Source organism: Macaca thibetana, chromosome 15, assembly GCF_024542745.1.
Source record: "Macaca thibetana thibetana isolate TM-01 chromosome 15, ASM2454274v1, whole genome shotgun sequence".
Taxonomy (NCBI): domain Eukaryota; kingdom Metazoa; phylum Chordata; class Mammalia; order Primates; family Cercopithecidae; genus Macaca; species Macaca thibetana.
The window spans coordinates 4,679,452-4,694,439 of record NC_065592.1 but is presented as its reverse complement, the minus strand read 5'-3'; the positions used below and the strand labels follow the sequence as shown (position 1 = coordinate 4,694,439).

Below are 14,988 nucleotides of genomic sequence, written 5' to 3'. Positions count from 1 at the left end.
GTTTACATGGAAACTCAAGGGCCCTAGAATAGCCAAAACAATATTTAAAAAGAAGAACAAAGTTAGAGGACCCACGTTTCTCCATCTCAAAACTTACCACAAAGATACAGTGATCAAAACTGTACAGCGTGGTACAGGCGTGAGGACAGACGTACTGACAAATGGGATAGAACTGAGAGTCCAGAAATAAACACCTGTGACCCATTGATTTTTTTTCTTTTCCCCTCAACTTTATTTTTATACTCAAACAAGGTTTTTTTTTTTTTTTTTTTTTTTTTTTTTTTTTTTTTTTTTAAATCAAAACCATATTTTACATGATCAAACTCAAAAATATGATCTCAGGCCAGGCATGGTGGCTCACACCTACAATCCCAGCACTTTGGGAGGCCAAGGCAGGTGGATCATTTGGGGATCTGGAGTTTGAGACCAGCCTGGCCAACATGGGGAAGCCCCGTATCTACTAAAAAAACAAAAATGCCAGGCGTGGTGGTGCATGCCTGTAGTCCCAGCTATTGGAGAGGCCGAGGCATGAGAATCACTTGAATCTGGGAGGTGGAGGTTGCAGTGAGCTGAAATCATGCCACTGGACTCCCGCCTGGGGGACAGAGCAAGACTCCTTTTCAAAAAAAAAAAAAAAGATCTGAGTTTATATGTTCCAAGTTGAAATATCTAAATAGCTGCAGAGATGGCAGTGACAGATCCAGATGAAGCAGCCAGGACCCAGTAGGTCTTACGGACACGTTAGGAGACATTTTGCATTGGTTCCTAAATTTGGGAAATCCAGTTCTTTTTTCTCAATCATTTTTTCACGTTAAAATACACACGACGTAAAATTAACCGTCTTAACCATTTTAAGTGTATGGTTCAGTGTGCAGTTCAGTGGTATTACACATATCCACAATGAGCGCAACTGTCAACTCCATCCATCTCCGAAACTCTTTTCACCTGGTAAAACTAGAACTCTATACCCGTTAAACAATAACTTCCCATCCTCTTCTTTCTACCCACTGGCAACCACCGTTCTACTGTCTGTCTCTATGATTCTGAGCACCCTAAGTAACTCATATAAGCGGAAGCATGCAGTATTTGTGTTTTTGTTATTGGCTTATTTCACTCAGCGTAATATCCTCAAGGTTCATCCATGTTGTAGCATATTGTAGAGTTTCCTTTTTTAAGCTCAAACAATACGCACTCCATGTATGTACGACATTTCGTTTGTCCATCCATCCGCTGATAATCACTCGGCTGCTTCCATGTTTTGGCTGTCGTGAACGATGCTGTTATGGACGTGGGTGTACAAATCTCTCCCGGAGACTCCAGCTTCAATTGCTTTGGGTGTATACCCAGAAGTAGAATTGATGGATTATATGGTAATTCTGTTTTTAATTTTTTGAGGAACTGCCATACAGTTCTCCACAGCATTTGTGTCCTTTTACGTTACTCCCAACAGTACACAAGGGTCCTGATTTCTCCACATCCTTGCCAACACTTGTAATTGTCCATCTTTTTTATTATAGCCATCCTAGTGGGTTTAAGGAAGTCTCCATTGCAGTTTGGATTTGCATTTCTGTGATAGTTAGTGAAGTCGAGCATCTTTGCGTGTGTTGATTGTACGGCTGATGGATTTTTGACAAAGGTGTCGAGAAAATTCAAAGGTGAAACACAGCCTCTTCAACTACAGGTGCTGAAACAGTCGGGCATCCACATGCAAAAGAATGAAGCTGGATACCCCGTCTCACATCATATGCAAAAATTAACTCAAAATGGATCAAAGACCTAAATAGTAGGTAACACCTACGTGGTAAGGGCTAAAACTATAAAACTCTCAGAAGGAAACCAAAGTGTAATCTTGGAGTAGGCAATAGTAAAATCCTTTGTGCTTTAAAATATAAAAGTAGAAAACCTACAGAATGGAAGAAAATATTTGCAAGTCACGTATCTGATAACAGACCTGTACCTGGAACAGATGAATAACTCACACAGCTCAATAAGATGACAACCCCATTTAAAAATGGACAAAGGCCTTAAATGAACGATTCTCCAAGGCATACAAATAGCCAATAAGTGCATAAAAAGATGTGTGGAGGGCCAGGCACAGTGGCTCATGCCTGTAATCCCAGTACTTTGGGAGGCTGAGGCAGGCGGATTGCTTGAGTCTAGGAGTTTGAGATGAGCCTGGGCAACATGGTGAAACCCCATGCCTACTGAAAATACAAAAATTAGCCGAGTGTGGTGGTGCCTGTTGTCCCAGCTACTTGGGAGGCTGAGGTGGGAGGATGGCTTGAGCCCAGGAGGCGGAGGTTGCAGTGAGCTGAGATCACACCACTGCGCTCCAGCCTGGGTGACAGACTGAGACTCCATCTCAAAAAAAAAAAGTTTGGTATCACTAGCCATCGGGACAGGAAAATGCAAATCAAAACCACGAGATACCACTTCATACCCATAGGAGGGCTATAATCGAAAGATGAACAATAGCAAGCATCTGTGGGATGTGGAGAAATCACAGGCTTCGTGCCCTGCTGGAGGAGCGTGAAACGGTGCAGCCATATTGGATGACAGCCTGGCAGTCCTGCAAAAGGTTAAACACCGAGTTACCATATGACCCCCCATTCCACTTCTAGGTGTACGTATCCAAGAGAAATGTAAACATACGTCCAAACAAAAGCACATACACAAATGTGTACAGCGGCATTATTCATGATTAGCCAAAATGTGGAACCAACCCAAATGTCCATCGACTGATGAATGGACAAACGAAAGGCCGTCCATCCACACAACGGAGGATTATTTAGCCATGAAAATGAAGGACTGATACACACTACAAAGTGGATAAACCGGCCGGGCGCGGTGGCTCACGCCTGTAATCCCAGCACTTTGGGAGGCTAAAGCGGGCAGATTGCCTGAGCTCAGGAATCGAGATCAGCCTCGGCCACATGCAGAAACCCCGTCTCTACTAAAATACAAAAAATTAGCCAGGCTTGGTGGCGGCACCTGTAGTCCCAGCTACTCAGGAGGCTGAGGCAGGAGAATCGCTTGAACCCGGGAGGCGGAGTCTGCAGTGAGCCAAGATCGCGCCACTGCGCTCCAGCCTGGGCGACAGAGCGAGACTCTGTCTCAAAACAAAACAAAACAAAACAAACGAAGTGGATAAACCTCAAAAATAGTCTAAGTGGAAGAAGCCAGTCACAAAGACTGACCGTATTAGATAAAATGTCCAGAACAGGCAAATCCACAGAGACAGAAGGTGGAGGAGTGGTTGTCTGGGGCTGGGGGTGCCGGTGAGAACTAACTGCCAACGAATGCAGGGCTTTCTTTTTGGAGGAATGACAAGGGACTGTTGTGGTGTTTGCACAACTCCGAGTAGAATAAAAACCACTGTGGAAAGGTGACTTGCGTGGCAGGTGATTACATCTCCACAAAGCTGTTACAAAAACAGAAAAAAGTGATAAAATGACTAGACAAGCTGCAGATTAAAAATAATAATATTAGCTTTTAAGCAAAAATAATAGCAATGTCTTGGTGTAAAACTATATGGAGTACAATGTACAACAAGATCTCAAAGGTTTTGTGGAATGGAAATAATCTCTTGCAAAGTTCTTGGATTATATGTAAACTGGTATAATATTATTTGAAGGCAGACTGTGATAAATTGAAGATGCATATTGTAAACCTTAGAGAACTACTAAAAACCAAAACCCAATAAGCCAATAAAGGAGGTAAAATGGGCTATGAAAATATATACTCAATTAATACAAAAGAAGGCAGAAAAAGAGAAAAAGAACGAACAAAGAACAGATGAGATAAACAGAAAATCAATAAAAATTAAAATAATTTTAAATAATATTCTTAATAATAACAATTTAAAATAATAAATAAAAGCAAAGTGGGTAGATTTAAATCTTAGGAAACTGGCTGATCCCAGGATGGGGGGAGTGGGCAGAGAAGGCACAAACGATCCAGGATGTTCGGCTGCACCACTGAGACAGGTGCCATCCGGAAACGGGTTCACTCGTCAAATCTTTGACGTTTTCAATCATAGTAACAGATTATTACCCACCAAATAAAATAGGAAGAAATGAGTCCATATTCAACAAATAAATTTAAAATTTGACGAAAGATGAGATCTTCACATAGTTTTGGGTTTTTGTTTGTTTTGAGACAGGGTCTTGCTCTGTCATCCAGGCTGGAGTGCAGTGGTGTGATCATGGCTCACTGCAGCCTCGGCCTCCTGGGCTCAAGCAATCCTCCCACCTCAGCCTCCGACTAGCTGGGACTACGGGAGTGCACCGCTAAACCCGGACACTTGTTTTGGGGATTTTTTGTAGAGGTGGAGTCTCACTATGTTGTCCAGGCTGGTCTCGACCTCTAGGGCTCAAGCAATCCTCCCACTTTGCCCTCCCAAAGTGCTGGGATCACAGGCGTGAGCCACCGCGCCCGGCCTTTACGTAGCCAAAGTGCTGGGATCACAGGCGTGAGCCACCGCGCCCGGCCTTTACGTAGCCAAAGTGCTGGGATCACAGGCGTGAGCCACCGCGCCCGGCCTTTACGTAGCCAAAGTGCTGGGATCACAGGCGTGAGCCACCGCGCCCGGCCTTTACGTAGCCAAAGTGCTGGGATCACAGGCGTGAGCCACCGCGCCCCGGCCTTTACGTAGCCAAAGTGCTGGGATCACAGGCGTGAGCCACCGCGCCCCGGCCTTTACGTAGCCAAAGTGCTGGGATCACAGGCGTGAGCCACCGTGCCCGGCCTTTACCTACTCAAAGTGCTGGGATCACAGGCGTGAGCCCCCGCGCCCGGCCTTTACGTAGCCAAAGTGCTGGGATCACAGGCGTGAGCCACCGCGCCCGGCCTTTACGTAGCCAAAGTGCTGGGATCACAGGCGTGAGCCACCGTGCCCGGCCTTTACCTACTCAAAGTGCTGGGATCACAGGCGTGAGCCACCGCGCCCGGCCTTTACATAGTCTTGAAGTACTTTTCCCACAAAATATGTATTAGGTACAATGGGAAAACTGAAACTTTGCAATGGAAAAGGCTGGCAGACCTTCATTAAATGACCAATAACTGAACCAAATCCAAGTCACGGTCCCCTGTTAGGATGCACTGACTTCCTGACCTCTGTGGTGTTCCTGCCACAGAGGCACGGCCTGAGTTTAACTCTGAGGGAACAGACAATGCGAACTGAGGACATCGTACGCGGTAACTGACCCATCATCCCCAAAAGTGTCACAGCCATAAATGTCAGGGAGAGACTGAGAACTGTTCCCGACTGAAGACGACAGGAGCCTTGGCAACAAAATACAGCACCAGGTGCTGAACTGGACTCGTCTGTCATAAAGGGCGTGCTGGTGACACACGGCGAAGCCTGCGTCGGGCGTGAGGCGCGGGTTCATGTCCTGATGTCCGTCAGGCGTGAGGTGTGGGTTCACATCCCGATGTCATCGGGTGTGCGGTGTGAGGTGCGGGTTCATGTCCCGATGTCGTCGGGTGTGCGGTGTGAGGTGCGGGTTCACGTCCCGATGTCGTCGGGTGTGCGGTGTGAGGTGCGGGTTCACGTCCCGATGTCGTCGGGTGTGCGGTGTGAGGTGCGGGTTCACGTCCCGATGTCGTCGGGTGTGCGGTGCAGGTTCACGTCCTGATGTCGATGGCTTGCTGTGGTCACACAAGACCGTCCTGTGTGTAGAAAATATTCATGGAAGTATTTGGGTACCACGCTGGCAATTTATTCTCCAGCAGTTCAGAGAAAAAAGATGTTTGTATTGTACTTGCAGCTGTCCTGTAGGTTGAGATTGTTTTGATGTTTTAAATGTCAACAAATGTTAATAAAGACACGTGCATGTCTATGTTCATTGCAGCACTATTCACAATAGCACGATTCCAAGATGTGGAGTCAATCTAAATGCCCACCAGTGGCGGACTGGATGAAAATGTGGTACAAACACATCGTGGAATACTACGCAGCCATAAAAAAGAGCGAGATCAGATTGGACGAAACTGTGGCACATATACACCATGGAATACTATGCAGCCACAAAAAAGACTGAGATCTTGCCTTCTGTGGCAACATGAGTGGAGCTAGAGGCTATTTTTTTTTTTTTTTTTTTTTTTTTTTTTTTTTTTTTTTTTTTTTTTTTTGAGACGGAGTCTTGCTCTATAGCCCGGGCTGGAGTGCAGTGGCCGGATCTCAGCTCACTGCAAGCTCCGCCTCCCGGGTTTACGCCATTCTCCTGCCTCAGCCTCCGGAGTAGCTGGGACTACAGGCGCCCGCCACCTCGCCCGGCTAGTTTTTTTTTTTTTTTTTTTTGTATTTTTAGTAGAGACGGGGTTTCACCGTGTTAGCCAGGATGGTCTCGATCTCCTGACCTCGTGATCCGCCCGTCTCGGCCTCCCAAAGTGCTGGGATTACAGGCTTGAGCCACCGCGCCCGGCCGAGGCTATTATCTTTAGCAAACTTATGTAGGAACAGAAAACCAAATACCGCATGCTATCACTTATAAATGGGACCTAACTGATGAGAGCTCATGAACACAAAGAACAAGAGACACGGGCCTACTTAAGAGTGGAGGGTTGGAGGAGGGAGAGGATCAGGAAAAATAACTAATGGATACTAGGCTTAGGACCTGGGTGATAAAATAATCTGTACAACAAACCCTGGTGACATGAGTTTCCCTGTATAACAAACCTGCACATGTATCCCTGCACCAAAAAGATTTTTTTTTTTTTTGAGATGGATCTTGCTCTGTTGCCCAGGCTGGAGTGCAGTGGTGCGATCTCGGCTCACTGTAAGCTCCACCTCCTGGGTTCACGCCATTCTCCTGCCTCAGCCTCCTGAGTAGCTGGGACTACAGGCGCCGTGACCATGCCCGGCTAATTTTTTTGTATTTTTAGTAGAGACGGGGTTTCACCGTATTAGCCAGGATGGTCTAGATCTCCTGACCTCATGATCCGCCTGCCTTGGCCTCCCAAAGTGCTGGGATTACAGGTGTGAGACACCGCACCTGGCCAAGATTTTAAAAAATAAATAAAATACATGTTGAGTCAAAGAAGCCAGAGGCAATGAAGTACACACTCCATTAAACCAATTATAGGAAATTCCGGAATAGAAATGTTAATCTATGGTGACAGGAGCAGATCGGTGTCTCCCAGTTCAGGAGTGGTGGTGTGAAGGATACAGAGGGGGACGGTGGCATGGAGGATACGGGGGGCAGATGGTGGCATGGAGGATACGGGGGAGATGGTAGCATGGAGGATACAGGGGATATGGCGGCGTGGAGGATACCGGGGGGGGATGGTGGCATGGAGGATATGGGGGGACGGTGGCGTGGATGATACCGGGGGGACGGTGGCATGGAGGATACGGGGGGGATGGTGGCGTGGAGGATACCGGGGGTGACGGTGGCATGGATGATACCGGGGGGACGGTGGCGTGGATACCGGGGGGACGGTGGTGTGGCGGATACGGGGGAGACAGTGGCATGGACTATATGGGGGGGATGATGTCTTCATTGTGGTAGTGGTTGTAAGGTTTACACATTTGCCAAACACATCAAACATTTATGAAGGGTGCCTTCAATGATCCCTAAATGATACCTCAATAAAGTTGAATGAAAGGTTAAAAAAAAATTCTATCCAGCTGTTTTGTAGAAATTAACAGGCCCATTCTAAAATTTATGTAAAGATAAGAAGGACCTAGTGTAGCCAAATAGCCAGAGAGTCATCTTTCGGAATAAGGACACAGCTGGAGGACCTGTGCCACCACACATCATTATTATACACTCGGAGATATGGGCCTCAAGGCAAGCAACCCACCAATGGGGAAAAGCCCTGAGGTGCAGCCCACAGGTTCACACTGCTGACATTCTGTGATGGTGCCAATGCAGTTCACGGGGGGAAAGGAAAAGCTTCTTAAGAAATCAACAAATAGGCCAGGTGCGGTGGCTCACGCCTGTAATCCCAGCACTTTGGGAGGCCGAGGTGGGCGGATCACGAGGTCAGGAGATCGAGACCATCCTGGCTAACACGGTGAAACCCTGTCTCTACTAAAAATACAAAAATTAGCCGGGCATGGTGGTGGGTGCCTGTGGTCCCTGCTACTCAGGAGGCTGAGGCAGGAGAATGGCGTGAACCCGGGAGGCGGAGTTTGCAGTGAGCTGAGATTGTGCCACTCACTCCAGCCTGGGGGACAGAGCGAGACTCTGTCGAAAGAAAGAAAGAAAGAAAAAGGAAGGAGGGAGGGAGGGAAGGAAGGAAGGAAGGAAGGAAAGAGAGAGAGAGAGAGGGAGGGAGGGAGAGAGGGAGGGAAAGAAGGAAGGAAGGAAGGAAGGAAGGAAGGAAGGAAGGAAGGAAGGAAGGAAGGAAGGAAGGAAGGAAGGAAGGAAGGAAGGAAGGAAAGAAAGAAAAAATCAACAAATGAGGCTGGAGCAAGTGGGTTTCCCCAGGAAAAAACCTCCCTTTACCTCACTCCATTCTCAAAAATGAATTTAAGATGAATCATGCACCTAAACGTAAAATCCAAAACTATAATGTTTTAGAGGGAAATAGGATAATATATTCCTAAATTTGAGAAGATATTTTCCTGTTTTTCTCTCTAAAGCATTATAGCAAAGATATCTTAGGGCAGAGAAAGTACTAATCGAAAAAGCAGGGCCAGGCGCGGTGGCTCACGCCTGTAATCCCAGCACTTTGGGCGGCCGAGGTGGACAAATTGTCTGAGGCCGGGAGTTCAAGACCAGCCTGACCAACATGGAGAAACCCCGTCTCTACCAAAAATACAAAATTAGCCGGGCGTGCTGGCGCGTGCCTGTAATCCCAGCTACTCGGGAGGCTGAGGCAGAAGAATCACTTGAACCTGGGAGGCAGAGGTTGCAGTGAGCCGAGATTGTACCATTGTACTCCAGCCTGGGCAACAAGAGAAAAACTCCATCTCACAAAAAAAAAAAAAAAAAAAAAAAAAAAAAAGAAAGAAAAAAAAAAGAAAAAGAAGAAAGGGATAAATTGGACCTGGTCAAATTGGACTAGAAACACTTAGGATTCATGAAAACATGAAGCAATGAGAACTCCCATGTATGAGTGGCGTGGACAGACCATGCTGCCAGCTGCAGAGACGAGGGTGACTCCCCACAGAAGTCAGCAAGTCCCCTTCTAGGAATTCACCTTTGACCAACAAAAACATGCACACAAGAAGACCTGTACGAGAATGCCGATAGCTGCTTTATTGACAATAGCCCCGAACTGGAGATAACCCAAGCATGCATACACAGGAGAAGGAAAGATGCAAAAGCCGCTGAGCAGAAGCGAGGCCAAAAAAAGTAACCCACTGCATGGTTCCTGTTATAGAAAGTCCTAGAAGAGGCAAAACTAACTTACAGTGAAAGAAATCAGATGGGTGATGTGTCTTGTGGGCAAGGCCAGAGAGGGGAGGAAGAGAGAACGCTGGCTGGGGGATGTAAACAGCCTCTGTCCTGATAAGGGGTGGGTCACATGGCAAAGGCATTTGTCAGAACGCACTGAGCTGCATTCAATCCATGCATTTTGCCAAATGCCAATTGTGCCTCAACAAAAAGCCTAAAATTTATATTGTTATTTCATACCATACACCAAATAAATTCCACCTGGATTCAAGAGCCACATCTAAAAACAAAGAACTAGGACAAGCACTGGAACATATATTTTATAATTTGGGGGTGCAGAAGGTCTTTCTAAACGTATTACACAATCAGAAGTCACAAGACAGATTTCTGCCACATAACAAATTTAAATTCAGTATAGGTATAAAACTACAATATATAAAGAGCTCACAGATATCAGTCAGAAAAATATAGGCAGCACAACAGAATTTTTGCACAAAGGCAATTCACATAGGAGGAAAGGCTAGGCTGTGATAAATATAAAAAGAGAGGCTCAATTTTATCAACAATCAAACTGCGGAATAACACCGCAGTGAGAGTCACCCTCTAGACAATTAGAAAAGCAGGAAGTGCGATGCGGGGGCCTCAGTGAGGGCTGGGGGAGACGTACATCAGTGAAGGCAAAACTGGCTGGTGTCTTCTGGGTGACGTTTTGGTAACCGATCCCAAAAGGGACAATACGTGCCCTCTGGCCCCTTCCCTAAGAAGGCAATTGCACGAACGGATAAAGATGAGGTACGGGATTGCCCTTCCCAGCATCATCGCGCTTCGCAAAAGAAATATCATACATACGTCACAAAGGGTTCACCTGGTCCAGACACGCGGTGCGTCCGACGCTCCTGCCAGAGCCCGGGGGGCTCCCTTGCCTGATGAGACGCGCTCGGCCCGAGTGAACACGGCGGGCTGCAGCTGTCTCCCGTGTCAGGTGGGGGCGAGAAGGGCATTTCTGGAGCATTTCACATTCCTCTTCCAGGTCTTGTGCGTTGAGTTTTTGGTAACAAACAGGTGTGACTTTCACAGAAACAAGTGCAACCTCCAGTGTAACTGGGTGGCCTCTGCTCACAGCCCATCCGTGTTTGCGTGGCTGCCCCTCTGTGGGGAGGGCCTCAGTCCACCCAGCCTCAGAAGACCCCGAGGAGGTGTGCACAGCGGGGGACCCCGGGGCCCTACTCAGCCCCCTCAGAACACACTGACCCCAGGAAGGCCCCAGCTTGCACTCCAAGGACCAACGGAGGCTGGCCAGTGGCTGAGCCCTGTTCCCTGCCCTCTGGGAACTACGTTGCCCTGAGTCACCCTGGGTCGGGGGAAGAGCTAAAAAAGGGGCCCTGCGGTCCCTCAAGCCTGCGTGGGGGGGTGTGTGCCAGGAGCCAGCAGGCACAAGGACCCACTGTGCGTTGGCACTGCTGCCATCTCCTTGGCCTACCCGGCTGGGACCCCTTGGGCTCCAGTGTCACACCCAAGTCCACTCACTGTGACGCCTCGGCAGGCCGACCCCCACCCACTGAGCTCAGAGGGGCCTCCGCTCCAGCCGCATAAGCCTGTTTTTTCTCCCAGACTACAGCCTGGGTCAGGATAAGGACGCAGGCCGCTCTCTGCCCAAGTAGGCTAAGGACCTGCTAGGAGCGTTGCCCAGGTGAGCGGTTCTCGCTGCTGCGGGACCAGAGGCCAGCCTGCATGGGTTTTCCATTCTTATCCGGAGAGGAGAAAGAGGCAGGGGGAGGGGGAGGGGGGGGGGGGAGGGAGAGGGGGGAAGCGGAGGGGGAGGGGGAGAGGGAAGCAGAGGGGGAGGGGGAAGGGGGGGGGAGGGGGAAGGGGAGGGGGGGGGGGGGGGGGGGGAGGGGGGGGGGGGGGGGGGGAAGGGGGAGGGGGAGGGGGGAGGGGAAGCAGAGGGGGGGGGGGAAGAGGAGGGGAGAGGGAAGCAGAGGGGGAGGGGGAAGAGGAGGGGAGAGGGAAGCAGAGGGGGAGGGGGAAGGGGAGGGGGAGGGGGAAGGGAGGGGGAGGGGGAGGGGAAAGCGGAGGGGGAGGGGGAGGCCTCCTGCCCTGCCCTGGCCCACCTGGTCCCTGTGAGACTCACCTGTTCCCTGCACCTGCCGCAGGTCCCCTCAGCCCCCTTCCCAGTGGGCCCGCACTCCCCGGAGCACGTGCAGATGGTGCCCCACAGTGCAAAGGGCCTGTGAGGTCTCTTCCTCCTAAGCCCAGAGTCTGGTTCAGGGACAAGGTGTTCGCTGCAGAGCTGCCCAGGACCATGTGAGGTGGGCTGTGTGTTGGGTGCTCATTTTAAATGGCTAGAACTTTCTGTGACAGGGCCACCCTGGCGGGCCTGCGTGACACCCAAAAAGTTTGCTATTGGCTTGATTCAACCAACACCTGTTTGTATACCCAGCACCTGACCCAGGGCATGGAGCAGAACAGGTGAACACTCAAGCCACAAAAATTAATTAGTCATCTGCCAGCTACGGGCTGTCCCAGGGGAAGGGGCTGTACCGGCTGCTCCCCGGGCAGGGGCGCTCCCCCTGCAGGGCTGGTGGAGCCAGCAGAGTCTTAGGTTCAGGCTCCAGTGGCCCCTCAGTCACCTCCTGCCACGGCCTCTGGGATGAGATGACCTGCGGCTCCTCCACGCTCCTGAGCCCAGGCTTGGCAAGAACGCAGCCCGTTCCACACAGCCCCTCCTCAGACGCAGAGGTGAAAGGCCGTAGGCAGTCTGGGTTCCTGGAGGAACGTGGCCTCCCCTGTGGCCCTGTGCAGAGGGGTCACAGATGGGCCACATCCACACTGGGTCCGCCTGCCCAGTCCTTCATGCAGTTGCGCCATGTCTGGTGACAGGCACTCGTACCTCAGGCTGGACGACCACGCACCCTGCTTGGGCCGTCTATTCACAAAGTGCAGGGCAGTTGTTACCGTGCTAGATAAGCATCTAAAATGCCTGAGTGAATTCTGTGTATTAAACCACGGAGTGTCTGAGCGTGTTACTGAGGTTACACTAAAAGCCCTCCTGTGGTGAGTGAGGCAGCCAGCATGGAGAACACAGCAGGCTGGAGGCTTTGGGTCTAGGGGTCCCCACAGAGGGGTGGGGGTCGTGGCTGGCAGGAAGTAGGACGGGCTCTGGCTCTGGCTCTGCCTTCTCCAGGCTCACTGTTCACGTGCAGCTCTGCCTCTGGCTGTGAGACTCACCTGACGAGCCCTGTCGGCTTCCAGAACGATGCCCAGACCTGGGCACCTGGCACTAGACGCAGACATGCAGAGACACAAAACATACCAGTGTGCCCACACTCGCACATGTATTCACACACACATGCCCAATGCATTCGTGGACACACACAGACTCATTCAACACATGCAGGAATGCACAGGAGCTTCCCTGACCTCTGCCTGGAATGTCCCCCCTTCGGGGACAAATCTGGGGGGAAAAGGAAGCTGTACTTCCTTGGACAGGGGACAGAGAGCTGGGCCGGGTCCAGGGGGGACCCGCAAGTTCTGCAGAGACCAGCTGAAATATGGTGTCATAATAAAAACCCCATTTAAAGTACTTCTTTTTTTTTTTATTGATTTCATTGAAAACAGAACAAGAAATGGTCAGAGCCAAAAGACTGCTCTTAAAACTGTCAAAAACATTTTAACAGAAAAAAATAAACATGACTGCATTATGAATGTTTAGAAGAGTTGCACAAAAAAAACCCCACTGTTACTGCACTAATTACAGTATTTAAAAAGGTATATGCCAAAAAAAAGTATATGACCTGCCAGGCCACCACACAAAAGGTGATGGCAAATTTATTCACACTACAAGACTAACATTTTTAAAAAAGTTTTTCCTGCATTTTATTCTAAAATCACTTTGTTCTCTTTATACAGTTGATAGTTTATTTCACGTGGTGAGTAGAAACCACACCAGAATCAGCACCGTTGTCTGTGTTTTGTTTTTTATTTTTTGTTTGTCCTAATGTTCAGTAATGGTAGAAAATAAATCAGTTTATTCATCATAGCATGTGGCTTAAAAAATCAACAGAAGGTGCCAGCGTCAACGGAACCGGCGGGGGCTGCACCCACCAAACCACTTCCTCGAAAAGAAACGTCAGTTAGAGGTTTGATATATAGGACTAGATATAGGATTCCTTTAAAAAGCAAACCCACATTTTCTCCAAAGTTAGTGGTGGGGTCGGTCTCCTGACTCTCCGAGACTGGCAGCAGACAGTGTCCTCCGGGCAGCCCCTGGGACCCGGCACCGGCCACGCAGGCCGCGGGCAGGGCGAACGGAGCAGCTCGCGCTAACGGTGGCCTCGGCGGCGCCACACACAACAGTCTGGGCCGGGCCGGAGAACAAACAACCCCCGTGGTGCAGCGGGTACCTCGGAGGTCAGAGGAAGAAACGAGAAACTTCGCAACGACAAATCAGCATCAGAAACTCAGAAGGTGATGCCAGTGCGGACTCCCAGCGTCTTTGGGGCGCGGGCCAAAGGGTGCGCTCCAGCCTGGGCACTGGGCAGGTGGCTGGGAGGCGTCCGCACCCGCCCGCAGGGGCTGCAGCCTCACCTCCAACCCCTCCAGGAAGCTGGCGGCGCAGCCCTGCAGGAGTCTCTCCTCCTCCTCCTCCTCTAAACGGCGACGCGGCGGACCCCGGCTCCCGAGCGCCCCGCTGGCCGGCGGCGTCTCATAGCGGGTCGGCGGCAGCCGCGGAGCTGGTGTCGGGCAGGCCGTCCTCCTGGGCCTCCTGGGCTGCGCTGGCCTGACGCTGGGCCAGGGCCGCGCTCGAGTGCCGGCACTTGGGGGAGCCGCAGCGGCAGCTGAAGAGCTTGCCTTTGATGTCCCAGAAGCGCTCTCCGTAGTCAAACCTGGGGAGGGAACAGAACCAAGGCTCCCAGTCGAATCCCACCGGCACCTCCCACAAGCCAGATAAACGAAGGCAAGGCCAGAGCTTCCTCACCCCGACGTGCCGTGCCGCATCCCAGGCCGTAGTTTTTAGAACTACAGGAAAACCCTGAGGATAAACCCGGGACAAGCCCAGGAAAGCAACGCAAGCCCCGTTCCTAAAACCGTCCCGCTGGCAGCGGAGATGGCCAGGGGCTGGGACGGTGCGTACCCGAGCTGTTCGCCGGCCTCGATCAGGCGGGTGCTGAAGAAGGCGATCCGGGGGAACCGCAGGTCCTGGTGGGCCATGAACACGCGCACGGGCACCAGGTTGGGCTCGCAGTGGTGGTTGATGAACCGGCTGACGTTCCCGTAGAACCGCGCGTCGATGCAGTAAACCTCCCCGTCCTGCAGGGCGAGAGAAGCCGGCACGCGCTGCAGCGAGCAGGGCCCCGCAAGCCGGGTACGGCGGCCCCACAGCCTGGGGTTGGGCGCAAGCCCGTCACGCAGGAGGGGCCTTCTCCAGTGATATCTGGCGGCGGCGCGGAACCTCCGCTGGCCTTCCCGCTGTGTGGCCGCCTAGCCTGCACCCTGCCCTCCCTGCTGGGCCGCTGTCTGCGGTGCGGTGGGGGTGGTGCAGACCGTTCCCTTGACGGCGTCCCCATGGGGCTTCCAGCGACGGAACACGGACAGCACCGTCCCACCCAGTACCCATGGGGCTGTCTGGCACCAATAGGGG

General features: G+C 51.0%; 2 protein-coding genes across 6 annotated transcripts in view; one reads left to right on the top strand and one right to left on the bottom strand.

Moving 5' to 3' along the window:
* Nucleotides 1-14,988, top strand: part of DPH7 (diphthamide biosynthesis 7) — an 807,287-nt gene that overhangs the window by 500,273 nt on the left and 292,026 nt on the right. The window lies entirely within an intron of this gene.
* EHMT1 (euchromatic histone lysine methyltransferase 1) overlaps nt 12,922-14,988 on the bottom strand; it is a 230,524-nt gene continuing 228,457 nt past the window's right edge. For all 5 annotated transcript variants that reach the window (XM_050759722.1, XM_050759726.1, XM_050759723.1 and 2 more), the window contains 2 exons: nt 14,482-14,657; nt 12,922-14,233 (listed from right to left, as the gene is read on the bottom strand). In XM_050759722.1, coding sequence (XP_050615679.1) covers nt 14,053-14,233; nt 14,482-14,657 — 357 coding nt within the window. In that variant the 3' untranslated portion in view covers nt 12,922-14,052. The remainder of the gene's footprint in view (nt 14,234-14,481; nt 14,658-14,988) is intronic.